We start from the raw sequence: 27263 nt of genomic DNA on the forward strand, positions 1-27263 counted from the left end.
CACAAACCTCCATCTAGATTTCCTTCCCTTGTCATGTGATTATAGAGCTGTTCACGTTGTTGTGTCAGCGGAGGTTGTTGGGGTAATCACTTCCAACCTGATGTCCCAGGTTTGCCCATGTCATTTCGATTTTCGATTTTCACCTTTCCTTTTAGCGAAACACCAGTGTGCGTGTGATGCCACTGGCTTCAGAGTTGTTTATTTGCATGCATTTATTATATCCTTGTGTTTTCTTCTTTACCTACAATGAGTCTATAAGCATAACTCCCTCTTGTGGCTGTTTTTGTTAAAATTATCATCTAAGCAGTAAACAGGTACAGTAAGTACACTCATAGTAGTAAGTAGCAGGTTTGATGTTTTCCTCAGCTAGAAGTAACTTGAGTCCCACTGCTTCGGCCACAGTTTTTTCATCTCATGCCTACACGCTGTTTTTCTTTTTCTTTTATTTTCTTTTAAATTTTTATCCCATGATTTTTGTAACCCATTTTTTCACCCAGTGCCAATTGCTATGTGTAATCGTAGGCGCTACACTCCCTCTGCCAACCAGGGGAGAGCAACAAACTGTGACTCATGCTTCCTTCAATGCACGAGGAGTCCAAGCTGCTTCTTTTCACCTAACAGGGGGGAGTTTCCCCAGTGGGATGTAGCACGTGGAACAAGGAACACGTTATTCCCACCAGTTCCTTTCCCCTCCATCAGGCGCCCCGACTGACCAGGAGAGGCAGTATAGAGACCAGGATTACGGCATGTTGTTTGTGAGGGTACCTACCTAGGGGACACAGGGAGAAGATGCAAAGTCTCCACACAGAAAGGCAGGCCCTTTTGCCACCCCACATAGGGTATGGGCACTGGTGACGCGAAGGAGAGAACACGCCACCATGTGTACAGTGACTTTAAAATACAACGCTAGTGTATGTGATCATTCATTCATATTCCAGCTCCTCCTGTATTAGTCTTCCATATATAAACAATACAAGCAATTACCCTGTCCTTTCTCCATTGATTGATTGATTGAAGACTTTATTAGAAGAAGTTTGGATAGGAAAAAGTACAGTTTCATGACAGTACAATTAACTGGTACAAGGTCTACTAAAAGGAGATCCTAGAAAAGACTAAGCTTATTTCCATATAATAGGAAACCATTTAAGTATCTCATATAACATTGAATGACAGACGGATAGAACACAGTACACAATCATTTGCGGTCAGTGTGCAAACCTTTTTGTAATGCAGGCCTCTCACAGCGTTTGTTGAAAGAAAGAAAGAAAGAAAGAAAGAAAGAAAGAAAGAAAGAAAGAAAGAAAGAAAGAAAGAAGAGATAGAGATAGAAATAAGCTAGAAAGATAGATAGATAGATCACTGGTTTATAGCATGTCTATTGTCTACGTTATGGAAACCAGATTCAAAGCAAAAGGTCTACTCCCTTCATTTGATTCACCAGCACCACCATTGCTGCCTTCTACTGTATACCGGTACTTGTGGTGCAACTCCCAGAACACCATTTGCATGCTCAGCTCTGTGAAAAGCACCCGCATTCTCCAGTAACTGTGTCTGGACTGGATGACTGCCACTTCCACCAGCGGTACCTGAGGGTGACCAGGGTCCAGTTTGATGTCCTGTTAGCTGGGCATGGTGCCAGCATTTCTCAGACTACAGGTGTTCCATATCAGCTGTGGAGTGCCTGTCCATCTGTCTCCAGTGAGTGGCAGTTTCATAATTGGTATGTCAAAATCAATAAACATTCACTGTAGATCAAGCCACGCGCCGGCTCAATTAACCTGGCTTACTATAGCATAGCGTCCGTGCGCCTTATCATCTTGTCATGCCTGGCTGTGAATTGTAGATCTGCTATTTTCGCTATTTTAGAAATGTTTTGAACATTTCTGAAAATGTTTTGGGAGGATTTCCGATTGGCCAAGCTTTACTTGACGTTTGTGCCACTGTACATTGTAAGTGGTAGAGCATGCTATATAGTCCATAATCCACGTTCATCCGAGGTGGAGTTAGTGTCTGAGAAGATGTTCCTGAAGGTTTTATTTTTATCCATTCTCTTCTTCGCTCCTTCGAATGCTCACAGGAATGAAGGATCTTTGCTGTCAGAGAAGGTAGGTGAGATGATGAAGTGGGCTTCCCAGCATTCTGTCATCAGGATGAATGGAGATATGTTCCATCGCCTTGTCCTGGCGTCCCCCAGAAATTACTCAGTTGTAGTCCTCTTCGCACCACTACGGCCACAAAGACGGTGTAAGAGCTGCAAACAAGTTGCTGATGAATTGCAGGTGCTGGCTAATTCTTGGCGTTTCTCCTCCGTCTTCACGGACAAAGTCTTCTTTGCAACTGTGGATTTTGATGAAGCTCCAGATGTCTTTAAGATGCTAAATTTAAATTCTGCTACAAAATTCCTCCATTTCCCATCCAAAGGGAAACCTAGTCCGTCTGATACCTTTGATCCCCAGATCAGAGGCTTTAAAGCTGAACAGCTGGCTAGATGGGTGGCAGACCGGACCGATGTACACATCCATGTCATTCATCCTTCTAACTATCAAAGAACAGTTATTCTGTGCTTCTTGGCTGTAATCTGTGGGCTTGCCTATCGTCAAGCCCGCAAGAACTTGGGGTTTCTTTCCAAAAGGAATGTCTGGGCCTTCTGTGCACTGGGCTCTGTCCTCCTTATGATTTCAGGGCAGATGTGGAACCATATCAAAGGACCGCCCTATGCTGGATATTTGCGTTACGTCTATCCCGGCAGACGTGGTCAGTTTGTATTTGAGACCCACATCGTTGGGTTTTGCAATGCCGCTGTTACCATAGGAATAGTGCTGCTATGTGAGGCTGCTACCTCTGACTTGGATTCTGGGTATAGGAAGACAATGTGTGTTACGGGTATTGGTCTGGTGTTCCTTTTCTTTGGTGGGCTGCTATCTGTTTTCAAAGTAAAGTGCCGCTGATACCTTCCCGATGAATTAGAATCAACCATGTGTCGTCCAGGCAGATGAAGTATCAACATATCAACAGTTGGTTCTCCAAAGTGCTGTCAAACCCAAATTAGTCTTTTGTTTTTGAGCTACAAATTTCAATCAAACTTCAACTTGTTCAGCTTTACACAGTTATCATTGCTTGTATTTTTTTCGTTGGCAATTTTTATGAGGCGCAGCTTGCGGAGCTAGTTCATGCAAACTCTTATAATTGGAGTAACACTCATGTATGCCATCTATTTCTTTGGATTTGGCTTGGGGTGGGATGTACTTCATGACCTATGAGTGGCTGAAGAACAACTGTGGCAATTCCGCCCGATGTTCTCAAGTCTCGATTCCAAAACTGCTCCAGAGGGAAAGTATCCAAATGGTTTCTGGAATGTTCTACGTGAGCTGATTAGGGAGAAGGGCGTAACCTCTCTTTATAAAGGTTTCACTGCTGTCATGCTCAGAGTTTTCCCTGCCAATGCAGCTTGTTTCTTAGGATTTGAAGTTTCTATTAAGTTCCTGAATTGGGCATTGGGCAACACCTAATTTGTAATGGATAAACAATTTCCACTGCTATTATGGTCAGTCCACATGAATAGAAATGGATGATCCCATTAAACGTTTTAAGCCCCCCTACAGTACATGCTACCATAAGACTGACCGATATGCTCATATATGGGCATGCAGTATGGAGAATTTAGGATTCAGTGTTGTTATTGTTACAGATTATATACATAAATATATACACGCTTGTTGGATCCTCAACAATATTGTAACATCCTAATATATACTGTACATTATACAGTAGGTGTACACAAGAGAAAAGTTCTCTGGAAAGTTCCATCCATCCTCGTCACAAGGTGAGGATGATCAGAATTGCCATGTAATCCTGATAAAGAGCACCTTAGATATAAATAATCTTTAATGTGACCTGTTTTCCTGTGTGCCCTCAATATGACATCACCCTTTACGTTTAAATCAGGTCGCACTTATTGATGATGACGTCATCGCCAGATTGATTTTTCAAGGGTTTTCCCATTGGATGACGTCAGCGCAGCCACCCACGCGCACACACAGACGTAGATTTCCCTAATTTATAGATAGATGACATCAGGGATCTCCATAAATGGGCATAAAAGGGACAAGGACTTAAAGAGATATATGCATATATGAGTTATATTCATTTGCAAGTGTGACTCATGTCACATGTTCCACCCCTTTTTCAAACTGAGAAGAAATAGTCCACATCTTTTACCAATCAATTTCTCATATTCACATTCACATTCAGACTTTCTTAATTCAAAGAATAACAAATCAGAACACTGTAGAACCCATGTTGTTCCTTGTATAGTGTATACCGATTAACAGTGCCATAGTGTTCAGGTGAACAATACATGTTTCTTGACTCCCAAATGGGGAACAGGGTTCTCTGAATGTTGTGAATGATCCAATACATATCATTGTTATGTTAATAGAACTTGGCTTTGAGTGAAGTGTAGATCTAATGAAAAGATCATCTGTGTAACACCGCTCCCCTCGAACAAAGTCCAGCCGTCATCTCATCTAGCTGATGCGCTTCTCTTTGTGATACTCGATTAAACAAAAAGTATATAAATTCTACATCAAAACATCCCTGTGGATCATTTAAATAGCCTTGTCATGCATGACAAGGCTATTTAAATGATGATGGTCAGGCTGTTGGATTATGATACTACTCCTAAACAAAGCACATCATAGCAGATGTCACACACCCTCACAGGTTTGTTCAGGCCAAACTTGATGATGGCAATCACTTTTATAGAGCACTTGTGACACAGCAGGCGCCCACAGTGGCGGCAGTGATATTTCCATGTGGCGACTCCAAACTTGGCAGTACATTCATCGCAGTTGGCCCCATCACACCATGGGGGTTCATTAGACAGCATATCGAGAAGGCGGAAGAGCAAATGCTTGGTGGGCATTTTGTGGTTGAAAATGTTGATGCCCTTATTGTTGCTGATGCCCAGACGAGCCCCGGACCTCGCGATGGCATGGCAAAGGTTCGCATTTCCCTTCATGTAGGCCAGCAGTAGAATTGTGTTCCCTTCATTATCTGGTTTGTCCAGGGGGTATTCAGGCATGCACTCCAAGAACAACTCAAAGATGGCAGCTGCGTTCTCCTTCCCATAATGCCCCAGGACGTGCATCGGTGAGTGACCCCCAAGATTGAAGGCCTGTGCGTCAATGTTGGATTCTGTGAGAAGGGCTCGGACATTGTTAAGGCGACCATGCATCACAGCCAGGTGCAGAGCATTATTGCCATTCACATCTTCAGCAGCAAACTCAATCCCATTCTCCAGCAGCACGGAGCAAATAGTAGCCAGGTCCTGCTGGGCAGCCAAGTGTAGGGCTGTCTGCCTGTGTTTGGTCACTTGATTCACGTTGGCCCCCGCAAGCAGCAGGCTGCGGACAATGATCTCTGAGGCCACCTGGACAGCCAGGTGGAGTGGAGTGAGTTTGACCAAGTCCTGCATGCTGGAGTTGACGTTGGCCTGGACACTGATGAGGAACAGGACACTCTCAATGTCCAGGTTCTGCACGGCCACATGGAGGATATTATGCCCCTTGTTGTCCACCTGCTCAGCAGCCCCTGGCTCTCTCTGAAGGATTGCCTCAGCAGCCTTGCTGTTCTTGTGGGTCATGGCACAGGCAAATGGGGCCATGCCCTGGTGGTCGCGTATGTTCAGACATATCTCCAGATGGGAAATCAGAAGCTGGGTAATGACATTATGCTGGTTGCTAATGGCAATGTGGATAGGAGCTCGGCCCTCAGAATCCTGTGCATTTACATTAGCCCCAGACTCAAGAAGACACTGGACTACTTTGTCCAACCCCCAGCTACTTGCCATGTGGAGGGGACACTGTCCATCCCAAGCCTCTTCATCGCCCTCCCCATTGGGACCTGGCCGTCTGGGGCTGTTTACATCGCAACCACTCCGAATGAGGAAGCAGGCTGAGGTCTCGTTGTTCTCATCCACGGCCCTGTGCAGAAGGGTCTGCAAACAGCCTGAGGGACCGGAGCTCCAACAAGTTACATCACAACCATGGCACACCAGTGTAGAGGCAATGTCTTCCAAGCCATTCTTCAGGGCCAGCCAGAGGGGAGGGTCGCCTTTCTCATCGACCACAGACATGTCTGCCCCTCGCATGCAAATGGCATCCACTATGACGGGAAGCTGGTTGGTGATGGCTAGCTGGAGGGAAGTATGGCCCTCTTGAGTCCGAACATTAATGTCAGCCTGATGCTTCAGCAGAAACATGGCACTCTTGCTGTCCTGTCTTTGGATGGCCATGTGCAGAAGGGCTTTTCCGTTTGACATGATGTCATTGATGGAAGCCCCGGATCCCAACAGCTGAGCCGCTATGGTGTGCATACCTGTCCAGAGGGCCAATCCCAGTACTGTCTGATCCATGGAGTCTCTGAGGCTGAAATCCGGGTTAATTTTCAATTTGTTTGTGGCTTTCTGCTCCACGATGACAGAGACAACATCTGACTGGTTGTGAGAGATGGCCATGTGGAGGGGGGTCTGCAGTGCCACACCATGAGCCTCTTCAGGCAAGGCCTTGCGGGTCTGCAGATTGGGGTTGGCTCCCTGTTGGAGCAGTTCAGCAGTCAGCCTTGCCAGGCCACCGCGACACGCTGTATGGAGAGGGGTCTCCCCCCATTTGTTGACATGGTTGACCTTTGCCCCATGAGTGGAAAGGAAGATGGCGGCCGCCTCATTGCCAGCCCCTGCGGCCCTCTGCAGGAGGCAGTTTCCTGTGGTAGCATCAGGCGTGTCAGGGTTGCCACCTCTCTGGATGAGCTGAGCTGCGAAGCTGTTATCAAACAGATGTACTGAGTTGTCTCCGAAGACTGTGATGTACTGCAGGGCCAGCCACAGGGCCGTGTTGCCCTCATAGTCCTTGAGCTCCAGGTCAAGCTGTTTGCACTGTAGGAGTTGGTTAAACACAGGCTCATTCCCTGATTCCACAGACTCATGCAAAGGGGTTCTGCCCTTACTGTTCTGCATGTTGGGGTTGGCTCCAGCTTTGAGTAGGGCCTCTGCAATTCGCGCCATGCTGTTCATAACCTCCCCAGAGTCTTTTTTGGGGCTGAAGCAGACCAGGTGGAGGGGGGTCTCCATCGCCCCTGTGGCTGCATTAACCTGGGCAGAGTGGCGGATCAGGAAGGTAGAGGCAAACTCATCGCCTCGTTGGATGGCCTTATGCAGGAGGCTCCATCCACTCTGGTCTACCATATCCACATCTGCTTTGTGGTTCACCAGTGTGGTAGCAATGCTGTCCAGTTTACGCAAGAGGGCCAAGTCTAGTGCCAGGTCCCCATTGTTGTCCAGTTCATTCAGCTTGGCCGGTAACTGTGAGTCCATGTGGATGAGGTAAAGGAAAATGACATCCTCCCTCTCCACTTGTATGGCTTTGTGGAGTGGATACTCAGTTTTGGACTTGATCATCTTGTAAAGGAGCTGGGCACCCATGGTACTGAAGTCTTCCTTCCTCAGGTCATCCCAGTGATTGGCTATGATTTCCCCACAGTAGTTCATCAGTGTGGTGGCATTGAGCTCATCTGCCGTTTGGTAGAAGCGAATGCAGTTCCTAACATTAACAGAGGACATCACACCCTTCTCGCACCTCTCTCTGAGCAGCTGCAGTTGGAAGCGGTTGGCCAGCTTCATCAGGTCAATAAGAAAGGCATCGTCCCCACTAAGCTCCAAGATGTCAGTGTATATCCAGCGCAACATTGCTTGGGCGATATCAGGCTTGGTGTCTGATAGATCCAGTACTGAGGTGGTGGCCAGGTTGGCCAGACTCCAGACGTCACTTCGAGCAGCCAACACAAACTTATGGGCCCTGAACTCCTCCCCTGCGACTTTTACTTTCAGGTCACTGTACTGTTCCTGTTGGTAGAGGTGGGCCACAATGTTCAGCAGGCGGCTAATGAACGTGTCTCCAGCATCTGAGATGGGGGAACCCTGTCTGGAGGCTTGAGCGGCCGTCACAGCACTGCGTCTTTCTGTATTAGCCAGCTTCTGCTGCATCTTCACATACTCCTGCCTGAGCAGGGCCAGGTGCTTCTGGAGCTTGGTCACCTCATCCTCTACCATGATGCTCAGTGCTCAGCTCTGCGGCTTCGTTGTTCTGTACAGAGATATGATGGAACCGCCAGTGGGAGTTGGTCCGAGTTTTCCAAAGGTCCATGTGCAGTTCGGCAGAGAGCCTGAGAAATGTGAGAAAATGCCTGAAACGGACAGACACTACAGATAGAGACAAATAGATATGTCTGTCTTTGTATGTGTGTCTGTCTATTTTTCCCCCAAATATGGATATGACTGATGTCACAGTACACATGTCATAATCAAGAATCGATATAACATGTTCCAGGTTTTTTGAACGGTGAAAACCGTTCCTACGTTTTACTCTGTGTTAGCATGGATCTTCATAAATGGAATTCTCCAGTCCAGAAATTACCAAACAACTGTCACAACACTTCACCCCCCACACTGTCTGAGCTTCTTGCTTCTTACCCGTTTTAGTTTACCAATGTACATAGTCTAGCTTTCAATTAGTTGAAGCCTACCTTGTCACCCTAATGCAAATAACAGCATACAGTATGAATGAAGATCACGTCACATTTTACTATGATAATTTATATAACATATAATATTTAGTAGGAAATATTTCAGCAGGTAATCTCTGTATTTATGTGTTGGCATCTGCCACCACAAAAATAATGCCAAACTGAATTATGCCGATTCAATTAACTTAATCTGTTTTGAACAATGAAGATGCCCTCCTGTGGTAACCATTTACTGCAGGTATACAGTTCAAAAGATGCTGACACAACTGGAAACATTCAGGCTAACGTCATTAAACTCTAAACCACCCTCATGCCTGATTTATACTTCGTTGAAACCCGGTGTTTCGCCATGAAGAATAGCAGATCTACAAGCTCACAATACTTTGCAGCCCGATGAGTTATGAGCTTGTAGATTGGCTACATTAGCCGTGCGACACCCTCGCGCGACTCAGCATAACTCAGGCTTTATAACCAACATTGCATGAGCCGCTGGTGTCAGTTAATAATAATCCTCCATTCCTCGCTTCCCACAGTCATCATCCTCTGTATCAGCCATGATATAATGAGCAGGCACAACAGGCTCTCTTTCCCTCCCCCCAGGTTTAGATCTTATGAATATGCCACTGTCAAAACACGGAGGCACGCTCCAATTCTGGGCTCGCTCTTCCTCGTTATCCCGAAAAACGGATTCACTTCACGCTCATATAATGAGAGTCGGTATGCGGCCCATACGGTTACGGTGGGTCGGAGGTGACATAGGACAAGCGAAGGGAGGGAGGTAACTAAGGACGGGGGGAAAAGAGGGACTGTGAGAAGCCACCACAGGAGAGGGGAGTTAATGTGCATTTTTTTAATGATAAGTGCGTCTCTCTTCCACGCGTGCCCTCTCAGCGATCGGTGGGGATTATTCAGCATGTGCTGGAGAGAGAAAAGGATGACGTTAACGGTAAAACGCGAAAGCTGAAGAACGTCACTTAACACGGTCCACTTCTTCGCAGTTAGCGTATTAAAGTTGTATTTTGAAAATGCATTCAACCACATCCTTCTGACAAGACGTGCTACTCGGGATGAGTTATCGGAGCCGCTCTGCCATCTCATAGCACATTATCCTCAATGCCTTCTGACACAAAGGCAGTCCTACGTTATTTGATCATCCCCAGAATAGAGGGAGGGGTCAGCTGACTCTCTGTTCTCTCAATCAATCTATTTATCCATCCACCCATCCGTGAATCTATTTATTTATTTGGACGGGACAGCGTATATTAAAGAGGTGGTGCCATAGTTTTGTACTTTTTGAGCGGTGGTCACACCGTCTCCTATACGTGGCCGTGTGTGTATGCGTCCGGCCGTCCGGCCGTCCGTCCGGCCGTCCGGCCGTGTATGTAGCCTCAAGCCTGCAGTACCTTTTCTGACCTTACATGTTAAGGGAGGGGCGCTGTTGTTCTCTCACACACACACACACACACACACACACACACACACACACACACACACACACACACACACACACACACACACACACACACACACACACACACACACACACACACGGGAGAAGGGTGGGTCAGCATGTGTGGTCAAGTATTATTATTATTATTAACAAACTGAATGTTTTAGGGTCAAATAAATTAGAGTGTGTGAAGAAACTACAGCATTGTAAAGCACACTAACCCCGCTGCACCCACCCAGTAGTGCTGTTGCACAGCCTCCACAACCACCGCTCAGTTCACACGGGTGTGATTTTTCTGTTTTGTATGTGTCTATGAAGTTAACATTATTCTATTAGGCCACTGGGTAGGGTTATAATGTGCAGATTTGTCTTCCCTGTGTATTTGTGTTTACTTTCTGAAAGCTGAAAGCCTCAAGCTGAAAGGCCCAGTCGAAAAAAGAAGAAAAAAAAACAGATTAAATAACATCATAAACTCACCCCCCCCCCTTTTACCATTCACCCACCTGACAACCAGGCATACCTAATGAACTGATGGGTGTGGCCCCATAAAACACTTTTCTTGAAAAGATCTTCCTTCTAGTATTGAGAATGAGGACTGGGCGTGCAAAAATCGGTCCATTTCCGCCACCATCTTTGTTGTTAGACTCTTGGATAAAAAGAAGCGATGACCGGAGAACAGCAATGACAGTTCGCTGGTTGTAGACAGAAGATGGATTGGGCAATGCAAGTGTACTCTATTACAAGTCGAAGTCCAGTAGGCCTATTCAAAATGTACATGAGTAAAAGTATAAAAGTATTGGTAATGGTATCAAAATGTACTTAAAGTACCAATAGTAAAAGTAGGCCTACTCATTGTGCAGACTGTCCCTTTCAAGTTATCAAAACATCTTTTGTAGATCGTCTATTTTCAAATGGTCAAAATATACAGTATACGCTGAAGAGGTTAATGATGTTTAGTAGTAATAATCAAAATCTACAAAGTATAGTAGCCTTACTAAATAAAGTTTTGAAATAAATGCAGTGGAGTAAAAGTACAATATTTGGATCAGAGATAGTGGAGAAGAAGTAAAAATATTGGCAAAGTACATATAACTCAAAAGTGTACTTGAGTACAGTACTTAAGTAAATATACTTAATTACTTTACACCACATAGCGTGCCTACAGCCAGTTATTGGGCCACTGCCAAGACCACTTAATAATTTAAACGTGTCCATATTCACTGGAATGTCTGCTTTCATTTGCTGGTGCTCATTATTGTCTCCCAATAAAAAGATATCACGCTAAAATCACGACTTCGGCTCTCCATGCATGAGCGCAGAAAGAGCACAAGCAGATCAGAACAGCCATCACATTCATCCATTGCTTTGGAAATAAAGATTGGTTTATAATAATATAACATTCCCTATAAACAGTAAAATGTGGGTGATCAATATGTTGATCAAATATGGTTTTAAGCAATTGAAGTAAAAGTATCGTTGCTTGCTCAACAAGTAGAACTAGTACAGACTGATCTCGATGCATCCAAGACCTAACAATTTAAATGGCCGCCAAAGTGGGCGGAGTTAAGCCCCAAATCTTACTGTGTCGTCATAACCGACAAGATCAATAATCATAATACCTGATTATCATGTTTTAGGGGAGAAAAAAAATCATGGCACTGCATCTTTAAGGAACATTATACAAAATGTAGTTGAAATACACCGGATTTAGCAAGAATTATTTCCATCTGTAGTCGCAAAGTCTACCCCACCCCCTGCCCTGCCTCCCCCTTTCTGTCTGTCCGTCTGTCTCCTTTCTCTGGCAGCAGTTTGGGGCAGTCATCTAACCTGTGCCTGACACTGAGTGATTCCTGCCTGCCACGTCCCCTTGCCTTGGGACAGCTGTCTTTGTACTCGCCAGTCTCGCATGATGATGTGATTGTGAGCCAGGGCTCACAGTGGCCAGATTTCAGTGGCTATATCCCAAAGGTGATAGGATTCAATTGCGTGACATATCAGTCATGGCTGCTGGGAAAGAGAAAGAGAGAAAGAAGCCCCCCCCCCTCTCTCTTATGCTCCTTTGATGGTACTGCTTCAATATTCAAGGTTCAAGGTTATTATTGTTGTCTTGTGTGCTGGTACTGTATATGAGAGAAGAGATTATTTGTGTTCAGCTCCCCGGACATTATAGCAGCATAGTAACAGTGGCAGAAAGAAAGAAACAAGCTAACATCTATAGAATAGCCTACACACACAAGAGCAGACAGGTGGTATAGCAGCAGCATATAGAGACAAAGTGACTCCGCTTCTAACTGTCATTTTCTTTTACGCATGCTGAATACTGTAAAAGTGGTCTGTGTCACTGTCTTTGTCATTGTAACAGTGGCAAACACAATAGGAAAAAAGAACAAGCAAACATCTATGGCAGTGGTTCTCAACCTTTTCAGGGCGTGACCCCCCAAAATACTAACGTGAACTGGGGACCCCCCCCCCACTGTGAAAAGCACTTGGAATTTAAGGAGCTGAGGCATTACATTTTGTTTGACTTTGTTCCACAGTTAAATATTGTGTTTTGCCTCTTTTTGTATTTAATTTGACAATTTGGCCAATGTTTGACTAGTTTTATAGTATAGTTTGTTGATTACTCTTGATACAGTAGAGCAGGGGTCTTCAACTGGGGGTCTGGGACCCCTAGGGGGTCCTCAGAGTTAATACAGGGGGTCCTCCAAATCTTTGTGCGATAGAACTTTTTTTATTTTGTATTTTTTTATATTAACCACTTGAACCCTAGCGTCCATATTCTGAGAACTTTAGACAAAAATAGCAGATCTACAGTACAAGCTTGTGCTCGTGTGAGCTTGTAGATCAGCTATTTTCAGCAAAGAGGTTTAAGTACAGAGTGAACGGTCAAGTTTATTAAGTATTGACAGTTGAAAGTGGTTAAATATCTGAAAACACAAAATGACATGAATCCAAAATACACTAATGATTGTGCTGTCAAACGATGAACTATATGGAATCTATGAAAAGGTTGTGGAGGTCCCTGCTTCATCTCTCTCTCAACCAAGGGGTCCTTGGCCTAAAAACGTTTTTTTCTTTCATTCGTTTTTTTTAGGTATTAGAAAGATCTTGACACATTGGTGTCAAGATCGGAAACGCGACGGAAACATGTCAATTGATATCCAATGCATGAGCACCGTCAATTGGTCTTTAAGTGGTTTACCATAGACTGCGGTCTCTCAGTTTCCCATGATACATCTGGAGATGACGTCATCCGGAGATCCCTGTGTCCGCCCAGACCAATGTGATATTCAGAAGAATGGATTTATCTGGATTCCAGATTGTGTTTATGTCAAAACAAGCTTTTTTCAACGGACCATAACTAAAGAATGGATCATCGCGGTTACAATTTTTCTTTTGTGAAAGAAGAAAAGATCTTTGGATGTTACAAACAGTGAATAATTCTTTGCAATGGCAGATTCATTTGGTTTCCAGGATACGTCCAAACTGCAAGAAATGACGAAATGACACTCTTTTGCCACTGGGAGGGAGATCCAAGTGCTAAATCCACCAGCTCCACTGCTGTACACAATGCTTTAGTGCCTCAAGTGACGCAACTGTTAATCAACAATGAAGTTGACCTTTTTCGTAAAAGATAAAATGCTGTACTGATGTTATAGTGGCAGAATCTGCTTTGTTTGCCTTCATTTGTGTGCTAAAAGAGTGACTTGAGAACTGTTTCATGTAAGTCAATGAGGAATTGATTAATTTCTAATCAATGGCGCAACGGAGCAAGATATCTTGTTACATGATGACAAGGTAATGAATAAAACCCAGACATTTCAATGGCACAATTGACTATCAAGACATATAATAGACTGGAAGGTGAGACAATTGCAAAGGTGTAATAATATATTTATTAAAACCAAATAAAATATAAATATCCTGCTCTTTCTCCAGGTTATCATTATTATGTATGGAATTAGAAACAAAGCAACAGTGGCCTCATTTTCTCAAAGAGTGGGCAATCGGTCAATCGGTGTGCTAGAGATGAGACAGACCAATTACAATTACTGCCTTAACTAAGCATTAAGCTGACTGTTATCCAGAGCGACTTACAATAGATAATCTTATGATGTCATAAACTATACAGAGGTATCAGAGATACGGTATAACAATTTGGGTGGTTGAAGACCAGGCGTTCTGATATATTCTGGATCATTTGGAGGGGCTTAAGTGAGCTTGCTGAGAGGCCAGTAAAGAGGGAGTTAAAGTAGTCAGGATTTGAGATGGCCGAGGCATGGATAAGGAGTTGGGCAGACCTCTGGGTGAGAGCGGTGTCTAATCCTTTGAATGTTTTGAAGTGTAAACCCCCAGGAGAGAGTGACCGCTGCAATGTGTGCCTTGAAGGACAGCTGACTGTCCGGGACAACAACACCCAGGCTCTTGGCAGTTGGAACAGAAGCCCCCAGGGAGTTGTCTATGGAAATAGTGCGATCCTGCATGGATGGGGCAGCCGCAGGACTTATCTGTGGGAAGAAGAGAAGCTCAGTCTCATCTGCGTTGAGCTTCAGGTGGTGGGAAGACATCGACTGTGAAAATACTTCAGGGTCAATTTGGAACTCCCCATAGCTTTTATATGAATACCCATTATGCAAACACGATGACCCACTGCTACGTGATAAGTTTGTTAGCAGCACAATGGTTTTGATTGAAATTGTGAGTGAACCTTGCTGCAATTCACTGGAAACCGGTTTATAAAAGCAGTATTTTAAGATTACACAATAGAGGCTGTGTTCAGTGGCAGCTCCAACTTGTGTGAGTGGGTGATATGAATCCAATTCACACTGAAATACTCGAGTCTGGCACCCTAAAAACATCTGTTTGTGTTTAGGCTGTCAGACTAAAATACATAAATCCAACCATATCATATGTAAAACAACAACAATAATACGATACAATCTCACTATAGGCCTTTTTCTTTCTTTTTTACAATTTAATTAAAGGGGCACTCCACCACTTTTCAACCTATGTTCATATAATTGGTCCTCACTCAAAAATAGCTTTCTTTTTTTTTTTTCTCAGAGGAGGGCTGTGGGCAGGTCAGAAACCCATCGTCTTGTGACATCATCGATTGCCAATCCAGTTTATAGAAACTGCAGGCTTTCTATTCCTGAAAAGTTGCAATTTAAAAGTGGAAGCCATTGTTCTCGCGATAATAAAAATCTTTTTTTTTTTTTTTTTTTTTCAAAAATATTGATATTTTCTTTTGGGGGGAAATGATGATGTCACAAGACGATGGATTCTGAACTTCCCACAGCTCTCCTAGGAGACTTGGACTGAAATTGTGATATTTTATCATGAACATTAGTGAGGACCTATTATATGAAGACAGGTTGAAAAGTGGTGAACTACTCCTTTAAGCTTTAATGCAGATTCCACAGGCAGTGTCCCTGACAAAACTACATAATCATTAACTGAGAAGCCCCTTGGCTCGGGTGGCCCGTTCTCTATAGATGGAACACGAACAAGATCAGTGAGCCCATTTTAGCCCCCGATAAAAGGGAACATTCACCCATCTGTTAGCTGTATCCCCATAGACACAGTGCTGTATCAATAACTAGCTTTGACCTCCATTTCTGAAAGAGGGGTGCGGGTAAAGGAGGATAAAAGTGCTTTACAGGGACCTATACAGTAAGCGTAATAGTATTCACATTCATCCGCTGCAGGGCTATAATTTCAACATACTGTAGCCGGCCAACTGGCTTGCTGAATTATCTCAGTTTTTGACTGGGAAAACGAGTCGCTCAAGGTCAGACTAAGACAAACAACATGTTATTTTGAGCTCGAGGTGTGTGCGTGCGTGCGTGCGTGCGTGCGTGCGTGCGTGCGTGTGTGTGTGTGTGACTGAACTGAACTGGCTGTTTCCAAGCACAAAAAGGCCCACCCAGGACCACCAGGGGCCTATTAGGAGCAACAGATTGTAGGGTCTTGTCGCGCATTCACTCTATTTATGCCTCTCACTTGTCTTTTAAATAATGCATGTCTGTTTAGGCAGGGCCACTTCTTTTTTTTAAACGCAGAGGCACCTGGCACGCTTTGGTATTCCGCCCTTTATCCTCCATTCTGGGGGGAGGGGGGGGGCTTTGGTTGTGATGTGTGTGAGAGAGAGGAGATGACGGAGAACTACTGCATGACAGTGATGCAAGTTTGAGGAGGGTTTTTGTGTTGTCTTTTGTGTTGTGTTGGCTGATGGTTCTCAATGTGCATACTCAAATACTGGCATTAACCAGATCATTTTGATAATAATAATAATAATAATAATGTATTATGTATATTCGACATGTGTATACAAATGTGTGAATATGTTGTGTGTGCCTGTGCAACATGTCACATGCACCTACTTTTATTCCTGTGTATTCTTTGTGTGTATGCGTGTGTGTTTGTGTTCATTCCACATTCACCTCTTGTTTGTGCATTATTAGCAGGGTGCATTTAAATTTGAATTTGCAAGAGAGGCGTGAACCTCAGAGCTCAAGAGCCTGTTAAGCCTGATATATACTTGATTGTGCGCGGGTTTGGCATGCTGAAAATTGCCAGCGCGTCGCAACGGGTAGTGACCTTGTAGATCAGCTATTTTCAGTACGGCGCACATGCAACCAAGAATACTGTGAATCATGGATTTAGTGGTAACACTCCCTCCACTCTGATCCTGGTGGCTACCGCTGCTTCCCCCAGTGCAGACTGTTCCATCCAATAATGAGCTGTGTGTACCGATGTACAGAACCGGTATGACTATACTGCTGCCGTTACGTCTGTACTCTCATTAGCACAGACCTTCACTCCACATGACTCCATCTTCCTCTGCAACACACTCTTCATATCCTGTCCCCGCTACTTTTGCGCCATGGTGCCAAAGGGTTCATGCAGCCATCGTACTGAACGTACTGTATGCCCGTCTGTCTGTCTGTCTCTCTGTACCATTGATTGATTGATCGATTGATTGATTGATTTACTTTATTAACAAAGGATGCTTGTTTCCATGAGGGTCCTGTACATTCAATTAATCAAGACATTTAAAGGACAACTTCTTTTTTTTTTTTACAAATTTTAGATATTTTAGATTGTAATTAAAGAATATAAAAGATGAGAGTTAAAATGTTTTCGTTTACTCCTTTCTATCGTTTTAGAGATTTTAATTATTTTGACTTCAGTGGCTGAGGGCATGCGTATAAGTGGCTAAATATGTCTTTTTACACAGAATAAGCCCATTACCAAGATGCACCGCAATCTTTCCTGGGCAGTTGTGACTTCTGGGGTTACTGTAAATAGCAATAAAGAAATTGCAGGCTTATTATGTCTAAAATGCCCCCATGCGTACGCATGCCCCACGTTTTAGCATGCTAAAAGTGCCAAAACGATAGAATGAAGTAAATTAAAACATTTTAACACATACCTTTTCTTTTCCTGTGTATCCAATTCAATTTACATATTGAATGCCCTTTTCAAGATGGCCGCCAAGTACCAGGATGCCACGTTCCTAAATTTCTAGTGCACGGATCAATTTTTAGTGCACGGATCGTGCACGCCCATGCCTAGATCATGCACCATATGTGTAGTACTTTTTAACAGCTTTCAAACAAAAAAATCCACTTGGAAATCCGTTCAGGCATTCATGAGATAAAAGCCTTCAAAGTCAGACAAAACAAACACTGCCATTTTCCTAAATTTCTAGTGCACGGATCAATGTTTAGTGCACGGATCGTGCCTAGATCATGCACCATATATATGTGTAGTACTTTTTAACAGCTTTCAAACAAAAAGATCCGCTTGGAAATCCGTTCAGGCATTCATGAGATAGAAGCCTTCAAAGTAAGACAAAACAAACATTTTGCCATTTTGAAAGATGTGTTTGTTATGGGGCTAAACATGCAATTTCGCGATTGCGATCATGCCTAATACATTTTAGGCATTTTTGGATTTTTTTTTCTGGGACTACTGTAATAACTCGGGAAACTCGGGCCTTGGCAATCAATATACAAAATAATGCAAAAAACACCATATAAACGAGAAGAAAAAACAAACATACAGTAAACAGTTGGGGAGTGAGGGGCATTTTCAGGAGTGGTTTTGACAGAGAGTAGGGAGTCACATTTTTGTATGACTGTTGGCAGGGCATTCTACATTTTGGTTGCATAGCGGTAGAACATATTTAACCACAATTATTTTAGCTATACAGTGATGGCACGACCTAGTATGAACGAATACGGGGAATCGATTCGAGGTCAGCATGACTGAATCAAAAACCTAACCCTAAACCTAACCCCAACCCATAAGGGGGCTATAGTCCCTAGTCCGACGACCCATTGTTCCAACATCCCAACAGTTCCAAAAATGTTAGGTTAATGTGAGGTTAGCGCAGCGCCTAATTTTTTACTATTTTGAAAAACATTTAATATTTTTAAATGGTTCAAATAGCTGATCCATAAGCTCACAACATGTGGATAGTAGATCAGCTATTATTATTTTCACTGTTTTAAAATGTTTTTAAAAATAGTAAAAAATATATATATATAAATAAATATAACCATTGCATGATTGCCAATTTCCCTAGTAATACTCCATTGCTCTTTAAATGTATTACACAATAAATATTCAACTGAAGCTTGACTTAAGGTAATCTACAGTAAGTGATTTTCTTTGGTTAAAATAATTTATTATATCAAACCTTTAACCCTTTGCAAGCCAAAGGGAGCCCCTTAAAAACCCCTGAACACAAGTACTGCCCAAGTACTGCCGATCAATCTTCTATTTATTTATAAACATGTTTAAAAAAAACAATGCACCAAATGATAACACCACGTACTGGAGCGCTCGGTACGAGCGAACGGTACGTGTACATAGTGCGATTAGGGGCCGCGGACTTACTTGTGAGACGCAGCAGGGACATCTCCTCCACTCATTTGCGTGCAGCGAAACGGGGGAGACAGCGATAAAAAACGGCGCCCAAAAGTACATTACGTCCTCGATCCACGCACAGCGATCTAAACACATGTAATCCACTCATTGTGAAGCCTTGATTTCGTCTTTCGTCTGATCGAAAAAAACTCGGCTATGCAGTCTGCAGGCTCGAGTTGCACATGACGTCACATGATCCCTGACACATTAACCCTTTACATGGACCCTTAACTCATTCTGTGCCTATCCCGAACATGTTCGGCTTTATTTCAATCCAATACAATTTTTTTTTTATTAATTGACTTACCCTGAGCTGCTTGTAGAGTCGTGGGTGGTCCTGGCTCGTCCTACGCTAGCCAGCTAGCCATTTTACATGGTCCGACGATATATTCCATTAAAAATGGTTTAAAATACATTTTTGAGCCCCCCAATGTTCACTGAATGTTCAGCGCCGCTTCCGGAACGTAGTCCAGTGTGCCTATCCCGAACATGTTCGGCTTTTTTAATGAAATGAATAAAATGATCCGAGGCCTTCTGAAGCCTGGGCCTAAATTTTCAAGCCAGTGATCGAAATCCGGGAGCCCCCCGGCCGGCCGTTGGCCGTGAACGTTGCCGCGAATCGCCGCCGAATCCAATGAAAAACCACATCTTTGGAGGCCCATATCTCTGGATTGTGTTTTTAGGGATGTGGCGCGAGGTTTATTTACGGCAAAATCTTTTAAATGACAAAATGCTAATAGCTATTCTATAGCCATTTTCATCCGGGACCTTTCCATGACGTGCACGAACGTGAGCACGCGCGTCACTGCAACGTGAGTCCCCGGATGCTAATACGCTCGCCTATGGGACAAACCCTGGCATTCTTTGGCGCCCTCTAGGGGCTGGCACTAAAACGGTTAAAGAGACAGAGAAGGACCGGCGACCGTTTAAAAAAATAAATAATTATCATTAATTTCATTTTTAATGACCTAGTACGGGAAAAGACGATCGGCTAATTGAGCCGACCGGACAAGTACGGGCAAGGCCGGCTAGCAAAGTGTTTTTAACAAAAAAATAAATAAAAAGAAACGTTTTGTTTTAACCAAAAAACTATCACTTAACCTACCTTAAAATAAATATGATAATATCACATCATATGTGAGACTTGATTGTACATGTACAGTATGTCCATACAAGTACAGGTACCAGTAGTCATATTGTTTGAGACTGGGTTGCCTTGGCAGCATTTGCTGAAGCAGATGCTGTAAGAACGTCATACTTGGCAATTGTTTTGTTTTGATTTGGAACCTACCCAATAATACATTTGTGACCTTCCTCAGAAGAGGAATAATAAGGTTGTTGTGAGCGATTTTGAGAGGTTATATTTGAATGAACACAAACACATGAAGTGTCCCTGCAAGCCGATGACGCAGTATTTTCACCTAGTTTGAAGGGTGTGTTAGTCCTCTAGTTTGCGCTATTGCATTATCATTCAAATCATGACTGCTACGGTAAGTGATCAAAAGCAATCATCTTAAAGTGAATTGTCTGCTGTAACATAGAGTCATCGGCTCTGTTTGACATCGAAGCTGTTTTGATCACAGAGGGGCGCTAGTGATTAAGCCTCAGAAATCATTCATTACAGATATGTTGACGTTTGGAGTTTTTGTTTGATGAGCGGTTCTGATCATCGTGATCATTTTAAGAGAGCTTTCATATTTCTGCCTTCCCAGGGACTCATCTTAGCATGATTGGTCATCAGAAAACATGTATTCCCTCACACAGAGGGATGCGCAGCATGGGGGCGCCAAGACAGGAAAAAAGTGCATGGCTTACGTAAGACAGCCCTTTCAAGTTGAAGATGGGAGGAAGAGAAGATAAACCGTGTTTGGAAAGTCATCTCATGTGGTGCTGGAACACTTTTTTGTTGTTCACAAATGTTATACGTATTAAAGTTTTAGACAACAAAGTTTTGTTTGCAAAGGAAGCAGCGATGGTACTTCTGAAAACCTTCCACAAAAAAAAACAGTACAGCTGTGTGTTGTACACTTTGGTGCTGTACAACACGCCGGTTCACACATGGGGTCTGGGGACCCCCAGGGTTCATTGAGGGGATTCCAGGCCAGGGGGTTTCCAATTGAATGATTGATAGTTAGGAATGAAATCTGCCCTGAGAGTGTACAAATGGAACCAAATTGGTACACTCTCAGAGTAAAATAAACACAAATGAACACATTTAACAGTCACAAGAAAGGCTTTAAAGGGATATTCCACTTTCAAAAAAACTTTTTGTCATTGTATGGTCTAATCAGGCTTGTATGAACACCCTCAACAGTTTTTAATTTTCTTCATTCAGTATTTAGATATTTGATGTAAATGTTACTAGGCCCTCCGGCAGGCCCAGGCCCTCTCCCCACACACACTCATTGTAACTTCAAACTCCATTTTAACCATGATAGATTCATTAAAAACACCCATTATTTTTTTCTGCTGACTCATACTACCCTCCTAATACGTGTGCAGGCCGTGTTTTTTCCATAACGTTTTTCATGTATTTTTAATAATTCTTTGGGAAAATGGAAACAATTAAATGCAATATAAATATATAAAAAATACATGAAAAACGTTATGGAAAAAACATGGCCTGCTCACGTATTAGGAGGGTAGTATGAGTCAGCAGAAAATATAATGGGTGTTTTTAATGAATCTATCATGGTTAAAATGGAGTTTGAAGTTACAATGAGTGTGTGTGGGGAGAGGCCCTTGGCCTGGAGGGCCTGGTAACATTTACATCAAATATCTAAATACTGAATGAAGAAAATTAAAAACTGTTCAGGGTGTTCATACAAGCCTGATTAGACCATACAATGACAAAAAGTTTTTTTGAAAGTGGAATATCCCTTTAACTCATTGTGCTATCACATCAACAGTGTGGATTGGTGGCCACATAACTACAGGCATTACTCAGTTGGTGGAAAGTAACTAAGGACATTTACTCAAGGACTGTACTCAAGTACAATTTGGAGGTACTGTGGCTTTACTGGAGTATTTTAAAATGGTATACTTCTTCTCAATCTCCACTACATCAAAGGCAGGCAAATATTGTAAATGTTACTCCACTGCAATTATTTGAAAACTTTTTTCATATACCTTTTATTGCTTTTCAGATTTGAACATATACATTTGAAGAAATAGTGAACAGGCAAATATAAACCTTTTGGACAGAACAATATCACAAGCAGATAAAAAGAAAAAGAAAAACAAAGAAACAAGAATGCACAAATTCAAAAAAGCATTTTAAAAAGCAAAACTTAAGTTACTAGTTACTTGATGTAGATTTTAATTATTATTATAAAAAATACATTAACCTCTTCAGCCCTAAAACTTTGGCTATTTGAAAATAGCTGATCTACAAGCTCACAACATGTCACAATGCAACAGTTTGAGCTCGTAGATCTGCTATTTTCACAGATTTTAATAAAATATTGACATTATGATACCTTCTGAAACGGGACATTCTTTTTGGTACTTATTTTGATGCCACTACTTTTTTACTTTTACTTGAGTCATTTTGATTAAAGGACTTTCACTTGTAAAAGAGTGTTTCGACATTGCAGTATTGATACTTTTACTTAAGTAACAACACATTTGGGGCTCTATTATGATCCAGGTCTTATGCCTTATGCCTTAACTTCTTTGCCTTTTTTTACAATATAGATTTCTTTTTTAATATTTCAAATAGCTGATCTGCAAGCTCACAACGTGCAGATGTAGATCAGCATTTGAAGTATTTAAAAATGTTTTTCAAAATAGTAAAACAAGGCAAAGAAGTTAAGGCATAAGGCATAAGGCCATGTATCATAATAGAGCCCTTGATCTTTTCCACCACTGCCTTAACTACATAACAGCACCTTGAGTTGAAGTCTAAACTATGAGTGTCATATTACGTCATCCCCATTCCCCACTATCTGTCTCTATCTATCGTGGACAGCACTTTCCTCTCTCTGTGTACTGCCACGTATTGCCTTGAAAAAGAGACTGTTTTGAAGCTGGGCAGGCTTATTAGAGAAAGTACATGCTCACATTTCTATTGTCAATGAATGCACATTGTTACAATGCTGCTAAATTGGCTCTGTGATTTACTGCTTGTTTTTGTGCTTTCCAATCTAGACACCAGCAGGTGTCACCAGAACCAAAACTCTCTGTAGAGAGGAATGCTGTGCTGGTGAATGAATTACAAAGGCTTGTGTTTTTTTACACACACCCCTGAGAGGTTGCCTTGGCTGATAATCACGCACGCACGCACGCACGCACGCACGCACGCACGCACGCACGCACGCACGCACGCACGCACGCACGCACGCACGCACGCACGCACGCACGCACGCACGCACGCACGCACGCACGCACGCACGCACGCACGCACGCACGCACGCACACACACACACACACACACACACACACACACACACACACACACACACACACACACACACACACACACACACACACACACACACACACACACACACACACACACACACACCTGTGCACACTCCATATTATGCGATCTCATGTACTTGTTGAAAAAGCCATCGTACTCGAAGAAGGCAAACATCAATAATACAGATCTTGGGAATTTTAATCAGGCTCTTATTTATCATCGTAATTGCAGCTCAGAAGGCAGCTTAGATATATAATTGGATTTTTACAATTCCGGTTCTGCTCTATAATCACAGGAGACCATACGCAGGAGACAACAAACTGGACTATATTACAAAAGAATATGATAACACAATGCTAAGGGATTCACCTTAAAATATAATATATACATACCACACACACTGGCACGTGCCACTCTGCATATTAAGACTGCACACACAAACTATGCTCTCATAAATGAACTGCACATATGCTACAAGTAAATACACACCTACAGATGTGCCTTTACAACTCTCCAGTATTTACTGCTAATGCATTTTTTCCACATGTTTATTTCCCCGTTTTGCCATTTTTAAGGAGAATGGAGCATATTTTTGCAGAAACTCGCAAATGGCAAGAAACCACTCCATTCCCATTGAAAAGCAGAATCCACTTTCATAAGTAGATTTAAACTTTAAAGTCAGAGAAGGACATAAAAATAGCAGAAATAGCTGATCTACAAGCTCAATATTCTGCAAATCCCCTGAAAATCTACTGTCTTGCCAATGGCAGGACGTGTGAAGTTTTGAAATTGCACATTTGTACTCAAATACTGTGCAGTGTGCACACATGTATGGATACTATTTAAGAACTAATTAACTACTACTGTTAAACAAGTGAGTGTCTAAGCAAATGACTAGGTTCAGCCAATTTACTGTAGCAGACACTCCTATCCAGAGTGACTTACAAAGGTTACTACTACTGCTACAGTGTGAGTGCTCTAACTTCCATCAACCTACAACAGGTTATGTTAGCAATAGACATCAAACGTGACATATACTTGAAAGTGCAGATTCAAAGATGAGTGCTATAGGCGATGAGTCTGAAGAAGTGAATTTTCCGGCTACATGAAAATAGAATATGTTCTGTCCTTAGGACAGAACATATTCTATTTTCATGTAGCCGGAAATACGGTTTAAAACCTCATTTATGTGAGAAACGTGAAAATATTCGAATAATAGCTTTAAAATAATGTTGAGCCAATAGACGTCATTGATGCGTTGAAAAGTAATGCGTTTTTGTGTCAATATAAAAAAGTGCTGTTTTCAAATATAAAGCCTTTTTTTCCATCGATCTGCAAGTAACTGCTATTATACTGCAACATGAGATAGAGGCAGTGGATTGTTCCATATAGATTGTATTTCACACACTCATGTTGCAGTGGCACCCTACAAACTCACTCCCAGCATTCTGAGGACAGGGGTATAGGGTGGATTTTCAAATAGCATCTGCCAGAGAGACAGAGGTTTTACATATTCAACAGCCACTGGATCGATATGTTATCCAGGACCTGCATCTCTAACACTCCTCCATTAATTCACAAGCATTGACCCCTGGCTTGAGTTTTAAGGGTGATTTGTACATGCGGTTGTGTGCCAGTGGTCGCGCACCGAAGATAGTCGATTCGCAAGCCCACAATGCGCAGCCGCGCGGCGCGTTGGAGGCTTGTAGATCGGCTATTTCGTGGTGCGTGTGTGTGTGTGACACGGCACGCAGCCTTGTACAAATCACCCTTTAGTGATGTGAACATCATCTGCCCGGTGACGGCGACAATGAGGGACATAAAGCCAATGACCTGTTTTAATACTCCTCATCAACGAGCGCCATAAAAGATCAGAAGGGACAGGAACTAGCAGGATCTGTACTGCTGACCTTAGAGTGAGATGTTAAACGTTGCATAGGCTGTGACAAAGGGCAGTTCAGTATCGATCCTGCATACGAGTGCTGCTGGTAAGACTCAGCAAGAATTCCTGTCAGAATGCAATGTGGGCTTTTCAAGGATTTAGTTATATATTTATTTATTTGCTTTTTCAACATTGCTATGGTAACACACAGATATACTGAAATATCAACCACGGTCACTTTCAACAATAGCACAAAACACATTTGCGTTGCTTTTCAACAGAGCATATTTGTTATTCTAAATCAAATAAAGAGTCACAGTAATCTATTGCTCACAATTTTACCACATTTTATTGGTTGAAAACAGAGCATAACAACCGACCGTGTGGAACAATCTTCCCCGCTCCCCCTCAGCCACTGATTGAGTGATTGATTGATTGACATCTTTACTGACACAAATGCATATCCATGCACATAATGTACATACTGTATCTGTCAGACAGTGTCAAATGAAAAGGACACAACTATAAAGCTTGAGAGTGTATTTCCATTGTAGCTATTGAGACCGTAGGTTGCAGTTAACTATGAAAACCGTCACATCTTGTCTGTCCGTACGTCCGTGAGTGAGTGAGTGAGTGAGTGAGTGAGTGAGTGAGTGAGTGAGTAACGCCTATAGTCAATCAATATTAAGCCCATATCTGGGAATGCCCATATATGGACATATTGTGTCAGTTTAACCAGGGTGGCTGCCACGACACGAGTCACACTTGCAAATGAATTACGTCCTTGTCCCTTTTATGCCCATAGTGTATATGGAGATCCCTGTCCTCTATATCTGATTCCCAGACCAATAATAAATGCATGTATTCAATTTTATGTACAAGACAACTAAAATTGCAAAAACAACAATAAACTAATTCATGGTTATAATTAGGTTTAATTACGGTATAATTAGGTCCAGTTAGGTCCAGCTAATGGAATCATCAACCCACTATATATAGGATATAATAACATGGACTTTGAAGGTGTCATTTTGCTTCATAATTCAGGAGAGAGTTGAACAATAGTAAAACATGAAATATAATTTGCCAGCACATATTAAGTAGACCTAATCGGTGCAATGAAAATATTATACAGTATAACATTGTCTGTGGTCGGTAGTATATGGTTTAAGTATATGGTTTAATGCAGTGGTTCTCAAACTTTGACATTTAAAGATCTCCCCTTAACTTTGATAGTGTACAAAAGGTAGTGTACAAACACATCAGTCTGTGTTATTCTCATTGCCACAATTAACAGATGTCTTTAAAATGCTCAACCATGACCAAAATAATGGAATTTCTAAATTTACAGAAGAGAACAGTTAACCTCATACACTACAGTTGAGAGAACATTCTTTGGCAAACAAAGAAAAATAAATCCTGTATTTTTTCCATTGATTTGATAAACCGCTGATTGAAATCATGTAAATAGATCAATCACAGCCGATGCCCGTCTAGGAAACACACTCAGGTGTTTGAGGTTCATTCAAACGCATCACCATAATGATAGATAACCCAGCTAACCGTAACCCTCGTTAATATAAAGTAGGCCTATGACACGGATGAGAATTATCCAAATACAGAGGACTTTTTTATTGTGCATTATATAACCATCTCACACTGTGTGCATACAACAACAACACAGTACAGGCCCTCTCCCAACATGAGCACCACTTCAAACGGATGGCGGGGTCAAAGTGACAGACCCTTCTTCGGCAGGCACAGGGTTAGTTATCTGAAGCCACAGATGACAGAGGGAAGAGAGATGGAGAGAACTACAGCAGACATGCAGGAGGGAATGAGCGAGATGATGGATGGAGTAATACTCAGCCACCTCTCTCCCTCTCCTCCAGCGCAGGTTTTATTGAGGTGTTTAGATTCACTTATCTCAAGGCCCTCTGGGTTATCTCCCATATACTCCTCCTCCGGTGATAAGTGCAAACTCCGAGAGG

The 27263-nt window shown here is 42.5% G+C and overlaps 2 protein-coding genes across 2 annotated transcripts; one reads left to right on the plus strand and one right to left on the minus strand.

The window, feature by feature from the left end:
• Window positions 1-2018: 2018 nt before the first annotated feature.
• Window positions 2019-2948, plus strand: LOC308284805 (dolichyl-diphosphooligosaccharide--protein glycosyltransferase subunit MAGT1-like; the record flags this gene model as incomplete). Its single annotated transcript, XM_080725532.1, has 1 exon — window positions 2019-2948. The coding sequence occupies one exon, from the start codon at window positions 2019-2021 to the stop codon at window positions 2946-2948; it is 930 nt and encodes a 309-aa protein (XP_080581658.1).
• Window positions 2949-4666: 1718 nt separating this feature from the next.
• On the minus strand, window positions 4667-8107 carry LOC308285653 (rabankyrin-5-like; the record flags this gene model as incomplete). The annotated part of the gene is made up of 1 exon (XM_080726486.1): window positions 4667-8107. One exon carries the CDS (start codon window positions 8105-8107, stop codon window positions 4667-4669), a length of 3441 nt encoding a protein of 1146 aa, XP_080582612.1.
• Between the last annotated feature and the right edge of the window lie 19156 nt (window positions 8108-27263).

Source organism: Nannobrachium achirus (assembly GCF_963921795.1).
Source record: "Nannobrachium achirus genome assembly, chromosome: 5".
NCBI lineage: Eukaryota > Metazoa > Chordata > Actinopteri > Myctophiformes > Myctophidae > Nannobrachium > Nannobrachium achirus.